Genomic DNA, 16579 nt, shown 5'->3' with positions numbered 1-16579 from the left:
CAAAGCCGTGTAACTTTTGTTCTGCAGCTCTAAACAAATTCGACACCATCTTTTTGTTTTCCTAAAATACATTAATTCGGCACCAGAAATCTCATGATTTGACATGTTATTTGCTTAGCAATGGTCACCAACGTTGTTGGATTTTCTTTTACTTTACCTCCATGTTGGAATGCTAAAATGTAGTTTGTTTTTACTTTTAACTCCCTTGGCTCTTTGCAGGATTCTATCACCGAGCTTCCAAATAAACCGCACACAGGGAGGTTTATTATGCCTTGTTAATGCACAGTCTTAGCTTGGCTTATTTCTAATCAACTTGTCTTAATTTATCCCCTCTACCTTTTCCTTCTGGGCTTTTTCCTTTTCTTACTTCTGTACATCTTACGGTTTCCCTCTTACTCCGTGGCTTGCTGTGTAGCTGGGTGGCTGACCCCTGATGCTCTTCTCTCCTTATTTTCTCGTTCCTTCTCTCCTCCCAGATTTCTCCTCCTATTTATTCGCTCCATCTACCAACCCTGTCTATCTTTTCTTTTTTCTTGCTATAAGCTATTCTGCTCTTTATTATACCGTCAGGTGTTTTAGATAGGCAAAGAATCACAGTTTTAGAGAATTAAACAAATATAGCATAAACAACAGCAGCACATCTTTCACTTGTTAAAAAAAGTCTGAGAACATAAACAAATGTGACACACCTTAAAATAATATTCTAAAATATATTCATTACATACCTAAAGAATAATTTTTTATTTTATATTTTTAATTAATTAGGAATATTTTGAGGGCAGACAAAAGCAGCCTTCTATGTATTGATTTCAAAGAATTAAATAAATGCCGGGCGATGGTGACGCACGCCTTTAATCCCAGCACTCGGGAGGCAGAGGCAGGCGGATCTCTTTGAGTTCGAGACCAGCCTGGTCTACAGAGCTAGTTCCAGGACAGGCTCCAAAGCCACAGAGAAACCCTGTCTCGAAAAACCAAAAATAAATAAATAAATAAATAATAAATAAATGGGTAAATAATTAAACCCAAACAAAACAATAAAACTCACCAACTCACTAGGATTGTTCAAACCAGTCCTCAATACTTTTACTGAGTCTTAGACACAGTCCACAGCTTTCTTTAAACTAAAGCTGGCAACTGTGTAATTTCCTCTGTCTGAGGGGAGAAAGTCCTGACAGTAATGAATAGGCAGCCAACGGCCATCTCCGCTCTTCAGCCTCTCCCTTTGCTCTGGTGGCGCTCGGTACACAGAGCAGCTTGCTCTTTCAAAGGCCACTTCGCCACTAGAGTCTTGAAAACAGTATGGTTTACTCCCTAGGAATAGAGTCTGCAAACCCTTAATTTAGACCTGTCCCAGCTTTGTGTCGCTGCTTCCAGGAGTAGGTCTTTGTGTTTCCCTTTTATTGTAACAATTCACAGTTCTAATTTTTTTTAATAAAAGCTAAGTATTTCTTCTTTAAAAGCTACATAACATTTCATCACATGTACCAGCTGTTTTCACCTGTTCTAATGAACATCAATGAATACTTTGGTTGCTGCTATATTTTTTGCTATTTTTCTCACAACCGTAAGTGTATACATACATTTAAGATTCTGCATCCAATTGTCATGTACATACTCAGAACTGAAATTTCACTTTAGTTTGTAATTTAGTGCTCCATCCACTTTGCATTCTCACTGACAGCACACGGAACTCACCGTTTCTGTGCACTCTCAACACGCATATCCCCTCTTTGTGTTTAACAGCATTCATCCCAGGAGCCTGCATTTTCATAGTGATTAGTGATGTTGAACATTGATGCCGAACATTCTTTAATGTCTTTATGGGTCTTTCACATTTGCTTTCTCATGTTTTGTGAATTGCCTCTTTATTCCACCCTCAATGTCTTTTGATGAACGTGAAAGTAAAACAAACAAACAAAAATCTAAATAAAAATTCAAGGACGCAAAGGTTTATTGCAAGCAAGGTTTTAGCAGTTACAGTCAATCATGGTGGGGAAACTATGGCAGATAGATCTGTGCAGTGGGGCACAGCAAGAACTTGAGGCTGATTACGATCCCTCAAATGCTGCCTTAGTGAACTCCTTCTACAGGAGTGGCCACAGCTTCTGATCTCCCACAGCCTTCACGATGGTGTTAGCAGAAAAGAACAAGCATCCAACACATGAACCTGGGGTTCACTTTTCATGTAACCATAACAGACATTTTCTGGACTTTACAAATCGCCAACTGAAACTTGAATATGTTTCCATTTGTTCACTTAGTGCTTATTGAGCATCATGGATTTTAGGGTGTCAGATAGATTAATCACCAGGGATTCAATGACTAATTAGGAAAGATTATTGGTTCTACCATTTATTGGAAGCAATGTCCTATTGTGATTAACTGCAAACAGGCTTATTTTTGTCATAATAAATATATATTTGGGAGCACACAGGAAATGCAAGGAAGAAATCATGTAATTATAGTATAATTTCAAAAACTGAGTAGGAATTTATGTCTATTCATTGATTAATGACTCTGTTTTTTAAATTTAGTTCCATGCTGTTTTAGAAATTTTATCAAGAAATCTTTAATATAGTTTTATATCTAAGATGGTGATCCCTTTGGCTGTTTATTGATCTTCAGGATTGCTTTGGCTATCTTGGATATTTTATATCTCTACATGAAATTTAATATTTTCTTCAATCTCTGTGGAGAATTTCAATGGAATCACTCTTTTGAAAATATAACATAATTACAATATTCCTCCATTCCTTTTCTCTTCCCAGGTGCTCCCAGGTACCTCCCCTTTTCTCTTTAAAACCATGGCCTCTTGTTTCATTGCATGCCATTACATATACACAGCAATTGGGACTTTGGTGGGACTTTAATTGAATGCATTTTTTTTGAGACACTGGGCAGCTTCATAAATTAAACTTGCCAATTCATGAATACTTACTAAAATCTTTGCTATTAATACTGCATTTCACTGGCAATATTGTCTAAATTCTGCTGTCCCTTCTCCTCTAAATCTAGCCACTATTTCTTAATATTTATCTTTAATAGATCTTTCTTCAGTACTTGATTTGTGACAAAGTGATTTCACCAGTACCTTTGCCGAATGTAAAATAAATAATTCCACTTAAATTCAGTGATTCTTTTGTAGGAATACAGAGTATTGTTATTATAAGACAGTCATTTCCCCCAAATATTTAGGAACTATACAACACCTTGAAAAAAACCTCACTTTGAAATAAAATTTCATATATAAGCAGTGTACTTATACCATATTGACCTCCCCCATTCTTTCCCTCCTTAAATTCTTGGCCTCTTCTATTATTAGTTTTATATGCACAAATACATATACAAAAAACACCCTTACACATACAAACACAAAAGCACCATTATGTATATTTAAACATAACCTGTTGACTCCATTTAATTTTACTAAAATATATGTGTGTAGGGCAACAGCTTAGGATCATATAACTTATGAGAGGCCCTTTTCCAGGAGAAGACTGATCCTTTCTTTCTTAGCACCCATTAAAAGGCTATAACTGTAGTAGTAGTATGCTTTTTACTTTTTTGGGGGGGCGCCACCCAGCTCCCAAATAAACCACATGGAGGCTTATACTTAGCTGTAAATGTCCAACCTTGGCTTGGCTTTTTTCTTGCAGGTTTTCTTAACTTATATTATCCTGTCGACCTTTTGCCTCTGGACTTTTCATGTTCTCTTACTTCTGTAAATATTACTGTTACTCAGAGGATTGTCATGTAGCTGGGTGTCTGTCCCCTGATGTCCTTCTCCCTCTCTGGCTACTTCTTCCTCGATTTCCTCTTCTATATATTCTCTCTGTCTGCCAATCCTGCCTATTCTTTCTCCTGCCTTGCTACTGGCCATTCAGATCTTTATTAGACCATGAGGTGTTCTAAACAAGCAAAGTATCACAGCTTCAAGAGTCAAACAAATGCAACATAGCATAAACAGCACACCTCAATACAATATTTACAAAATATAACTCTTCATTTCAGAGTGAAGCCTTGTGAAAATCCCCTAACCATGTTGGCTTGACAACTAGTGTTGTCTCTGCATAGATCATGTTTATGCTACTGTAACTAATAAAAGCACACAAAAGTCATGGAGTCCTTTATATGTTAGTCAACTACTTCTGAATATGAGGATTGAGGATGATCGAGGACTGCCCTGCAGTGGTGGATAAGCTCACTGTCATTCCATTGGAGAAAACAGCAAATCATGGAAATTCCAATGTAAAACGAGTCACTTTGGATAAAAATATTTTGTCAAGTTCTTTAATTTATGCTAATGATAAGTATTTAAGTACTTACTTTTTCTTTGTTAGAATGTTTAAAAGAAATGCTATTATTTAAAAAAACGATTATTTTCTCCATGAGATAAAGAGGTAGTCATGAATATATTTGTGAAAGATTCTCTAATTTAAGCCAGTCACTGTAGAAAGATGATAAAACTCCAGGATAAGGGAATATGTCTGGAACAGAACAGAAAGTTTGTGGTTTCATGACTGGAATTTTTCTTTCTCGGGAGATTTTTCCTAATTATTAATATGAGTTTTACAACTTATTTTTAGTCATTCAAAATAATTGATCAAAATCTTTTTTATTCATAATAGGGTGAAGATGGCTTTCCAGGGTTCAAAGGTGACATGGGACTTAAAGGTGACAGAGTGAGTAAAAAGTATATAAATTTAAATGCACTTTATGTTTAGCTCAGCTTTCTACTGCTGTGATAAACACCACAAACAGAAGCAACACAAGGAGAAAAGAGTTTATTTCTGTTACCCTTCCAGGTAACAGTACATCACTGAGAAAAGTTGAAGAGGAACCTGCAGGCAGGAGCTGCTACAGAGGCCATTAAGAAATATTGCTTACCAGCTTGCTCCTAGTTAAGCTCAGTTTGCTTCCTTTCATTACTGGGACTATCATCCCAGGGTGCCCCAAACATGTCAACTCCATCTTCAATTAGAAAATGCACCACAGGCTTGCCTCCAGGCCACTCTTGTGGGGGCATTTTCTCAATTGAGGTTCCTTTCTCCAAAATGAAATGCTTGTTTCAAGTCACATAAACATTAGCTTACACCCTTTACAAATATGTTTCCCTTTGCATTAAATACAGCAAGCAAAGGTGAAGTGAAATATTATCAAAGATATCTTACTTCAATTGTTGTATAAATATTGGAAATCATAATGATAGTAGGGATAGTATAGTACCAGAGTTTTTCTAAATGTTGGGTTAAATGTTGGGTTATATTAAGAGACACAAATGTCCAAGATACCTATTATGCTAAAGGCATAGATTCAATGGAGAATGAATTTAATTCATCCTGTTTCCAGAAATAGTAGCTTTATGTTAGACACTACATGCTTTTAGTCTACTATACATTAAGGAAGTATTCTGTATAGTTTTCTTTTCACAGGGACTCCCTGTGTACTTACAGATAGCCTTGCAGTCACTACGTAGCCCAACCCACCCTAGCTCAAAACTCACAAAGGCTGCTTGCCCTGCCTTCCAGGTGCTGAGATTAAAGGCTTGCATCAACCAGCACACCTGGCGTATTTGCACTTTTAAGATAAGCTATGTTTAATAGAGATTTCAGGAGGACGTATGCACTATCTGTATTTTTTGTAGTGTTGAGGATGTAACTATGGACTTTGACAATTCTGGATAAGCATTCTGCTTATACATCCAAATACCATTTTGATAGTCTCACCTCAACAATGGGTTTATTAAGATATAACCTCAACGAAATTTCCATATAACTTACTACTGTTGTTTTTGAAAATTTCAGCATAGTATGGTCAGATTACTAGAAGAAAGAAATATGGTTTTATTTTAAATTCTGAATATATGTTGTGAACTATAGTGTTTGAAAGTCATATTATGGAACTTACGTGCATTTTAATTTTTATAGTTTCCTGAACTGCAGAGTGTAAAGATGGTATATTTGCATCTGATAGTAATATATTTTAAAGTGGATGAACTCACCTAGAGTACATTGAATACTTTATTTTATAACTCATATAAATACCCCATCTATCTAATCAAAGAGGCAGACCTCAGAGTAGCTGTGCTTCCCTAAAGTTCATGAAGGCTCTCAGGACTGGAAGCAATTCACTTGATTTTCAGCTGCCAATTTTCTCAAGATGTAAAAAATATTCCAAAATGAAGACTTTTGTGCTTCAGATGATAGTTTCCAAAACTTCTTTCTAATCTTTATTCTCCATTCTCTCCCATAAAAATCCTCATTCTGTCTCTGTCTTTGTCACTCTCTGTGTCTCTGCCTTTCTCAATTTCTGCGTGTTTCTGTCTGTGTCTCTCTCTGCCTCTGACTCTTTCTGTCCCAGATATTATCTGAGCAATATGGTAGTACATAAGGTACCATCAAGCTCCCCAAACTTTTTAATTATTTGGCATATTCAGGTATTTATTCAATAATGAAATGCTTCTTGACATCAAACTATTTTAACCCTTTCCTCATAAGAAAGCAAGCAAACCAAATACGAGACAAGAAACCAAGAGTCACAAAAGCCTGGTTCTTTAATAGACTGGAATCTCCACCTCCAAATATGGAAGTGTTTTAAATGAACAAACCATATTACTTTGCATTTCAGGGCGAGGTGGGTCAAGTTGGCCCAAGAGGAGAAGATGGCCCCGAGGGGCCCAAAGGCCGTGCAGGCCCAACTGGAGACCCAGGACCCTCTGGCCAAGCAGGAGAGAAGGTTGGTTTGCTTCCATCTCACAGTATGTGCAGTGCAGCGTGCTTCTGTGTCATTGTGAACAGCACAGTTCTTGTGTTGAGACAGAACTCAGTCCTAAGTCAGCTACATTTCTCCTTCTGCTATGGGCTAAATCAGGAGCAGCCATCCCTAAAGCTTGCCCACAGCTGATACTGAGTCTGTATGTCCTGAGCGTGAAGGAAGCCGTGAATGATGGCACACATACTGCATCAGATCAAATCAAACCATATTTGTCACCAAACAAAGTAGATTTTTTTAAATATATGAATATATTTTCAGAGGATACTATTTAAAGTATATACCATCTGTTCAAAAGATTTGAATTTAACCTGATATTAAGAAAGAATTTCCAGATAAATGCAATAGTCATTGTTTTGAAAAAAACCTGGGTCATATTGCTGTGTCAAAATGTTTCTACTATCTTTATTTTAATGTAGTAAAGAGCTTTACTGCTGATTAATGCATAATTTATTTATTTAAGAAACTTTTTACTATATTATAAACTTAAATTATTATTGTTTTGGGGTTAAATTATTATCTATTGGGGATTAAAACCATAGCCTTAACCATGCCATGCAGGAGATTGCACACTAAGCTTAAACACAGTCTTTGAATTTAATTGATGGGGAGGAAATGAAATTTTTTAAACTGATTATAATTTAACATTTTTTTAAAAAAAAAACTAACATTGAGAGATAATGCCATTGAACTGGAGCAGAATAGTTAAACATTCATGTCCCCAATTCCAAGTATAACACTCCATGTAAATTATCATCATTTGCTATTGTTCTCAGTATATTTTAAATTTATTAACTCAGATTTAACCAATATTGGTACAAATGAATTAGGAGTATCCAAATAAAGTTATTTAAATTTTAATTAATGAGAAATTGTTACATAACCTAATAATTTGATTTACAGTTAGAATATGACAAATGAGTTAATTTATCATAAAGATTTTTTTTAGTTAGAGTGGTAAGTTCTGAATATATTTCCAACTCTGTTAACTAACTTGTGTTCGTGTTTAGTTAGAAAGCTGTTTTCTATATTTATGCCTTATAATTCACAGTGGGTAAGAATTGTCTTCTTCTAAATTAAATGTCTCCAAAGAGGATACTGTCATTCACACAATGATTATTATCAGGTATCAGGAAAATATTTAAAATGTGTATGTTGTAAAATTTCATTTTCTCATAAAAATCAAAAATCTATGATGAAAATAAAGTGTGGTAAACATTTGCATTATATCAAGTATATAAATACTTTGCTCAAATAATTCAGAAAATTCTCACTGAAGCAATAATATATAGGCTGTTTATATTTACTTTTGTGTTTTTCATAATTTTTAGGGGAAACTTGGGGTTCCAGGATTGCCAGGATATCCAGGAAGACAAGGTCCTAAGGTAAAATAATTTGAATTTGAACTTTATGGACTTATCTGTGTTACACACAGGTTAACTAATTGCCTATCCTTAGAGACTTAGTTGTAGAGATGGAGAAAAGAGAGAATAAAGTCCAATTTTATTTTGTTTAATACTTATCACCAAATAAAAAACACACTTACATGTATAATGATACACACACACACGCACATTCGCTCGCTCACTCACCTGAAGTTCACGTGTTTCAGAGAGCCTGTTATGTCCTTGAGAATTTCTGGGTACAGGGTCATTATGAAAGAAAGGTTTAATTAACTCATTTGACATAATTAGAATAAATATATTTGAGAGAAAAAAATAAAATATTTTCAGTTACATTAGCTATCATGTGGAAGATAATAGCTTTTTATTTTATTTCTTTTACCCTTGTTGTCTGAACTGTTTCTCTTTTCTATTCATGTATTTACTCAAATGTGTGTGCACATGTGTGCTTAAACCTACACATCTGTGCTCACATCCCAGGTCACATATATGAAGGACAAGGAACAATTTTCTGGGATCAGTTATTTCCTTCCACCATGTGGGTCTCAGGGATCAAACTCTGGGTCACTGTTTTGGTGGAATGTGCTGGCAGCCAATGAGCCATTCCACTGGCTCTGTTCCATTATTTTTAAAAATTCTGGCTCTCATTTGCAGTAGCATTCATTTCCCCAGAGTTCCATAACAAATATCTAAAACTTGGGTAACGTAGAACAATTGGAAGTTTCACTGTTGCCTTTCTCAAGGCCAGGGGTCTGTGATCAATGTGCTGTTAGGACCACATCTCCTCCAAAACCTCTAGGAGCCAATCTGTCCTGGACTCTTGCAACTTAGGCTGCCTCCAGGAATCGTTGACCGGGGCCTGCGCCCTTCCACCCCTTTTATTTTCACCTGGGCTCTTTTTGTTCATCCTTTCCCATCTGTGTCTTAAGAATATTTAAATGATTCAGGGCTAAACAAGTGTTTACGTCTTATTACTTTTCAGTCAACGAAAGTTACATTACAAGTTTCAGAGATTTTTTTTTTTTTGATTTTTCGAGACAGGGTTTCTCTGTAGTTTGGTGCCTGTCCTGGAACTAGCTCTTGTAGACCAGGCTGGTCTCGAACTCACAGAGATACGCCTGCCTCTGCCTCCCAAGTGCTGGGATTAAAGTCGTGTGCCACCACCGCCAGGCTAGTTTCAGAGATTTTTGACATAGTTTTATCTTTTGGATACACAGAGTAATCAACTATGCTGCTCAAATTTCAGTCTCTGATATTTGAAATAATTACAAATACTTTATGAGTTTTTTTTGTGATTGCTGTTTATTTTGGAACATGAATTTTGCTTTTGCTTGTAAAAACTATCATTGGCTAGACTTGATGTACTTACTAATTATATTGATAGCTATATGAAATTAATATGTAAATGTTAATTAATAATTTGGGTAGTTATTCCTTTTTCTTTTAAAGACAGGGATTTGCTATACTGTTCATGCTGGTCACCTGCTTCAAACCCAATGTGCTTGAATTACAGGAATGCACAATTATACGTAGCTCACTTTTTAAAATATTGTACAGATACATTTTATATTGGTCAGTTTTCTTGTCTTTTCTATTTTAAACAGTAAACATAACAAGAATAACGGATATAGGAAATTTTAGTTATGTTAATATCACAAGCATGTGTTAATACGTTTCATAGATAACCTGTGGGTGACAAAACTGTCCTTCCCCAAAGTGGGGACGATAGTTTCCACTCATTTTCCTACACTGTGTATATTAATCTTGCCATGTGACATTTTTATCTTTTCAAACAGACCATTTATTTCCTTATGTAATAAGATGCATTTTTAAAATGGTACAAGTGTTATTTAAATGCTTTTCAGATCGAAAATGCTGCTCAGTTGTCTTTTACATTTTCCATCTTATATGTAATATATTGTTCTGTCTTCCATTTACATTCTTTTCAAATGTTGGAAATTAACAACAGTTATTTCTGTAGAGATCCATTTACTGTACAATCCTAAACTGTAAACTATCTCAGCTTTATGTTGTGAACCCTTAATCTGTTCACTAAGATGCACAAGAAATCATGGTGTGCGTTTATTTTGATTTAAAAATGATAGGAAACTGTCATAATGTTATTTGAATGAGCACTATCGTATCTTGCAAGTTTATATGAAATTATGATATATTCCATTTTGCTGGCATCAATTTTCTGATCAGTATTCTCTAAACTCTTATTATGAAAATCCTAGAGTTGGCAAAATGAAAGTGTTTCTTCTCACAATGAGATGATGCATTTCTTTATCCTTTAATTGCAATGTCTAGACTTGAGACATCCATATTTAATATTCCTTTTCTTCATAACTTCAATTTTTTTCCTGTAATTGAAACAATAGGTCTGTTTTAAATAAAAAAAAACAGTGATGTTCACATCATACATCAAAGGAAGCCTTAAGCCTTTTTCCTATATAGAAGACAATATTTAAAGAAAATTTAACTTTGGCTGCTAATTCTAAGTAGTTGAAGACCTGTAGTTAAACAGTCATTTGCCAATGTCATAGAAGCAAAATAATCTGGGAAGGAAAACCACCAAGTATTATAAAAGATGACAGTTGTTTTAGAACCTAAGATCTAACATGAAGTAGAATACTTTCATAATTGAACATTATACAAGATAGTTGTGTAAGTTTTTATTTGTTGACAGAATAATTTCAGCACGAATTTTCCCCTTGTCATCTTTTATTTGTTTTTTTTTTCCATTTTAGAGATAGTGTTCAGTTTGACTATGCATTGCATACTTTGTTTAGAAAACTTTACATGAAAAACTGGCAGGCTGAGAAAATTTCTAGCTTTCATATATACTACATAAAGATTTAAAGCAGTACAATTAATATTAAGCATTTCTTTAATAGTGAATTTTAAATATGGCAGTTATCTATTCTGATCAGAGCAGGCATATTCATTTGTGTATAAAATTTAGGTTACATTTGTCATTTAGATGCCAGATTCTATTTATATGTTAAATTCTCAGTCATATAGCAACTAACAGATAGGACTTCCTCTGATGCTGAAGACAAAGAAGGCAAATTGTTTTTAAAATTAAAATATTAAAATCCCTTAAAATTTTAATATACAGAGTGTTCTTCTCCATTTTAAACTTTTTATCATTTGTTCTAAAGTGATAGTCCACACAAAATATATTGAAAATCACATCACACATTCAATATTGTGTATTCTTTGGATCATTGTTTGTCCCCGTGATGAAATGGGACAACACATGCAGTTTTCTGGACTAGCTTGACTGCTAAATAGGAAAGCTTTGCTACATTCAAATGGCAATGAGCTTGTCACATTCTGAATGTGGGTGTGCAGGTGGCTGTTCTAATTGTCCATTCATAACCTCCAGCTTCCACCTGTTCTCCATCATTAAGTATATGTCACCTGGAGAGGGCTATGATTCACATATGTCCGGGGCAATGATTCCTAAGTCCCTATCTGAGAGTTTTTCAGTTTAAGTATGTCTGGAGTGCTACTCACAATTTGTATTTTTCAAAAGCATTACAGTTTATTTTGATATATATGGGCCATTTGTCACTTGGGGGACTTTGTTCTAGGGAGCAATTAGATGCCAAGAAGTTGATTTAAAAACACAAAGATAAAAAGTCAAAGAATGTGACTATATCCCCCTTAATACATAGAGATGTGTATAAAATCAAGTCTGCTCCTCTCTCAGCAGATTGTTTTATACATTATTAAATTTCATCCATGCAATGGTTTAAAATAGATTTTTTTATGAAACTCCCTCCACTTTCATGTTTGGGAGAACATTTAGAAAATTCAGAGAAAAAAATTCAAAGTTCAATTTTCTCTATTTCTTTATTTAATAAAGACTAGAACTGTTTGGATAGTGGTCAATAAAGTGTCTGAGAAGATGAGAGTCTGGGCATATGCCCAAGGTAAAATGTGGAACTTTTGTTATTGGGATTTAAGTTGTATTTCACTAGTAAAATATGCCCATTCATAGTAAGTGCACTATGGGCTTTTTACATTTTTAAACAATCGTTTATTATCCAGTATTATCACTTTATACTCCACATTTCTTTATGGATGAGACCTGAATTTTTTCCATATTATCCAGTATTATTACTTTATACTCCACATTTGTTAATTGATGAACCCTGATTTTTTTCCATATTATCCAGTATTATCACTTCATACTCCATATTTCTTTATTGATGAATCCTGATTTTTTTCCAATGTCTCCTAAACTTTAAAGTATTATGATATATTAATAATAGCCCATTGCCCTCTTTAGCGACAGAAAAATAGGTTCAAAGTGGACAATATATGCCTTTGCTTTATTTGGATGGTACTTGGGAGGCATAAGATGTGAATTAAGATCACTGGAATTCGAAACACAGAGCTTTATGTCTGTTTCTAAAACAGTAGGAAATGGAAAGGAAGCTTTTCAGGGTATATAATAAAATGCAGTTTAAAAATAAAAGTTGCTGGAGAGCCACAGCCAAACATTAGGCTGAGTTTGGGGAATCCTGAAGAAGAGGGAGAGGATGAATTGTAGGAGTCAGAGAGGTTGAGGAGACTTCCAAAATATGGACCACACAATCAGCTAAGCAGAAGCCATAGGAGCTCATAGAAACTGACTCAACAATCAGGGAGCCTGTATGGGTCTGAGCTAGGTCCTCTGCATATATGTTATGGTTTGTAACTTGGTGTTCTTAGGGGACTCCTAACAGTGGGGATGGTGATTGTCTCTGACTCTTTTGCCTGCTTTTGAGACTCTTTTTCTCCTACTGGGTTTCCTCATCCCAGTGTTGATATGAGGGTATGTGCCTAGTCTTGTTGTAACTTCTACTGTTTTGGGTTGATATTCCTGGGAGACCTGCTCTTTTCTGAAGAGAAACTGAGAAGGAGTAGATCTTGGAAAGAGGGGATGTGTAATATTAATTAATGACAATGTTTTATATTATAACTGCCATTTATGAAATGTGATTTTTCTTCAGATTTGGAGCAAATGTACTGGCTATCACATTAAAAACTATTTTCATAAAATATCCATTATCTTCTGTTTAATAATAATAGATATGGTGAATACTTTCTTATTTTACTTTTAAATTTAAATATTAAAATAGTTTTTTTTTTATCAATTCATGCTTCCAGGATTTCAGATGTCATTGTAAGTTCCCTTCAAATACAAAAAGAGATCTCGTGTAATGGCTTAACAATTATATTTAAAGATTGTATATTATGAGCGTCCAAAGCAAGGACATACTTTTTAATTAAATGCTACTATCTCTAAACACATCAATTTTTCCAAAGTAATTGGAACCTGTGGCATACAAATTGAAAACAATCTAATTCATTGTTACTTATTTGTATTATTTCAGGGCTCCACTGGATTTCCTGGATTTCCAGGTGCCAACGGGGAGAAAGGTGCCCGGGTATGGTGCATAAGTATATTGTCCAGAGATGGCTAGTGACCGTGCCCCTATATGAGTCCCTGTTTCTCACCCCCATTTACTGTGACATTATTACACACTGAAACTCTTTGAACTGTCTTTTTCAGGGAGTCGCTGGCAAACCAGGGCCCCGGGGTCAACGTGGTCCAACGGTAGGTACTTTGTTTCACTATAGTGAATGCCATTTTGCCATTAGTTTTCCACATTTGTTTTTGGATTTGCTTTGCACTGGGTAAGTTTTCTTGTCTCTTACGCAGGGTCCTCGTGGTTCCAGAGGTGCCAGAGGTCCTACAGGGAAACCTGGGCCGAAGGTATCATCCAAACTTACTGTGATTTTTGTTGCAAATTCCCGTTGATGATATAGCAATGTTGTGAGGAAGAGTCAGATTTGATTTCCTTTTCACTCTTTTTTTTTTGTTGCCAGGGGACTTCAGGCGGTGATGGCCCTCCCGGTCCTCCAGGTGAAAGAGTACGTATTACACAGCTGCATCATACACAATGAAAATTAACACTTCCATAGGCATTTCAATTCTACAGAAGGGTGTCAAAAGACACATGCACACATTTACGTACAGCTCCCAGTCTGAGTTAAGAAATACCTTTTACAGTTCCACTCCTCTGCTCTTTACGAGTTTACTAGGTAAGGTACAAGCAATATTATAGAAATGAGGGAAATAATGTGTATCTTCAGTCTGTGTTATAATACTTATTCCAACCAAAATACAGTCGTTAAATGAAATATGCTTTGATTCCTACACTTCCTTGTTTTCCATATTGGTACTCAGCTTGTAGATGGAACTGACGGTCACATTGTATTGGCAAAATACAAGTACCAGTAGCCATTAAGTCACAATCAATATGCATTCAAGGCAAGATAAAACATCTATTCCAGTAAATAAAAGAACTGGTTAGTAAATTGATTTTCAATTGGTATAACTTAAAGACAGATACAGATGAGCAACCAAGACCTTTGTTTGGCTGTTTTGGCATGAGGCAACAAGCATTATTTGAAAGCAATGGTCTTGAAATAATTTTAAATCTAAAGTTTGTATCACACCCAATGGAGTATAATCAGTCTTAATTTTGTACGACGACTCAATGTATTATTAAATTATGCTTATGCCATTCTGTAGATATTTTGTGTATGATGTGTAGTGTGTGTGCGTGTGTGTGTGTGTGTATGTGCTTGGGCATCACTGTGTGTGAATGAGGTACATGTGTGGAGGTCAGAAGACAACCTCTGATGTGGTTCTTGCTTTCTACTTTTTTCTGAGTTGTTCCCTCTTTGTTGTATTTCTGCTCTCTGTGCCAGTCTACTTGGCCTAGATGATTCCAGGGATTCATCTGTCTGTGCCATCTCTCTCCTGCTGGGAGTGGTGAGATTACAGATGCAGACTACAGCATCAGGCTTTTTTAGAAGGGAATCTGAGTTTCGAGGGTGGGTCTTGTACTTGTGGAGTCTCTTTAGCAAATTTCTTTTTTGTATATTTTTATTGAGACTTTAAAGTTGAAGTTGCTAAATTGTTTCATGAAGGAAAAACAGAAATACCTATGATACAGAACTTGACACTGAGCATGAGAATTTGAATTTCTGAATAACAAGTGGATTGAAATTTAGCTTCTGTTTGTGATAAAATAGGAATAGATTAGAAGAAAATAAGCATTTAATTAAAGTTTCTTTATGGCCTGATTCATATTTAATTAAATTACTACATCGTTTTTCTCTAGATGAACTAGTCACAAATTAAGTCCATTCATCTTGTACATTTTGACCTTATAAATAATGTACATATTTGATATATTTTATGCCTCAAGTAATGATCATAAAAAGATATAGTAGATTTAAATGGTCAAATCATTAAATTAATAGGACAATTTAGCAAATCATTGAACAACTGACTTTTATTATGCTTTAAAGCACCAATGAAAGTACATATTAATTTGAAAAATACCATGATTAAACAACCTTAGTATCTAGAAAAAGACTTTGAGAGTCAGACTGTATGTTTTGAATATCAGAACGAAGGGTTTTTGCTTTTCTTTGTTTTTTACCCCATTTGTAACCTAGAATGACTAATTTCCAATAAAGTTATCTAATTATTAATTTTCTACCTAGGGGAAAATATTTCTGCTCTTGTATGTGATAAATTGCATACATATCCATATTAACTCCCCACTTACTGGCAGCAATTTTAAATATTATTTATTCTTTTAGTATATATATATAATATTATCTTATTTTTAAATTAGAATGGAAAGTATTAGATTGTTTATGACAACTCAGAACTTGGTTTATTTTTGTTAAGCTAAACTTTTGTATTCATACCTCCCTCTTCCTTTTGAGTTTAAGATAGATGCTGTCACTTGGAAAAAGCTGTATTTATTTGTGACAAATCATTGGATTCAAAGAGTAGTGAATTATCCTGGTGAAGCAAAAACAGATAACATAAAAAGTAAAGTATCTTACAGACCGACTTCAACAATCTATTTTTTTAGCTTTGGAAACAGTAAACTTAATATTTGTTTTATTACACAAGAGATAACATATATATTATGTCCCATTTTATATGTCTTCATTTTATAGATATAATTATGTGCTTGTCAAGTACAGGCTTAACTCTTACTGATCTATTTTCCTTTTGATACCAAAACAACTCCTCTGACTCGATGTGCTTTATGCATTTTAAAGATATGTAAATAAGAACCTGAATAATAAGTATGAATAATAATATAACTAATTATCTATCAAGTTAGGAATGGTATTATAAATACATCTTGGAGTAGATTGCTAATAAGAATAATTAGAGTAAAGTTCATCTTTTCTTGTATACAAAAGAGTCTAATGCAGGGAGCAGAAACGACAAATGACAGATATGGCCACTGCATAATCGGTAAGGATAAGGGTATGCAATGCTTTCGGGACAGTTGCGTTTGCTCCTGTTG

The 16579-nt window shown here is 34.7% G+C and overlaps 1 protein-coding gene across 3 annotated transcripts in view; it reads left to right on the top strand.

Moving 5' to 3' along the window:
- Col11a1 (collagen type XI alpha 1 chain) overlaps positions 1 to 16579 on the top strand; it is a 165462-nt gene that overhangs the window by 85931 nt on the left and 62952 nt on the right. For all 3 annotated transcript variants that reach the window (XM_075981554.1, XM_075981552.1, XM_075981553.1), the window contains 7 exons: positions 4629 to 4682; positions 6628 to 6735; positions 8103 to 8156; positions 13565 to 13618; positions 13744 to 13788; positions 13894 to 13947; positions 14061 to 14105. In XM_075981554.1, coding sequence (XP_075837669.1) covers positions 4629 to 4682; positions 6628 to 6735; positions 8103 to 8156; positions 13565 to 13618; positions 13744 to 13788; positions 13894 to 13947; positions 14061 to 14105 — 414 coding nt within the window. The remainder of the gene's footprint in view (positions 1 to 4628; positions 4683 to 6627; positions 6736 to 8102; positions 8157 to 13564; positions 13619 to 13743; positions 13789 to 13893; positions 13948 to 14060; positions 14106 to 16579) is intronic.

The sequence above is a fragment of the Microtus pennsylvanicus genome, chromosome 7 (assembly GCF_037038515.1).
Source record: "Microtus pennsylvanicus isolate mMicPen1 chromosome 7, mMicPen1.hap1, whole genome shotgun sequence".
NCBI classification, from domain to species: Eukaryota; Metazoa; Chordata; class Mammalia; order Rodentia; family Cricetidae; genus Microtus; species Microtus pennsylvanicus.
This window is presented reverse-complemented; position numbering and strand designations above follow the sequence as displayed.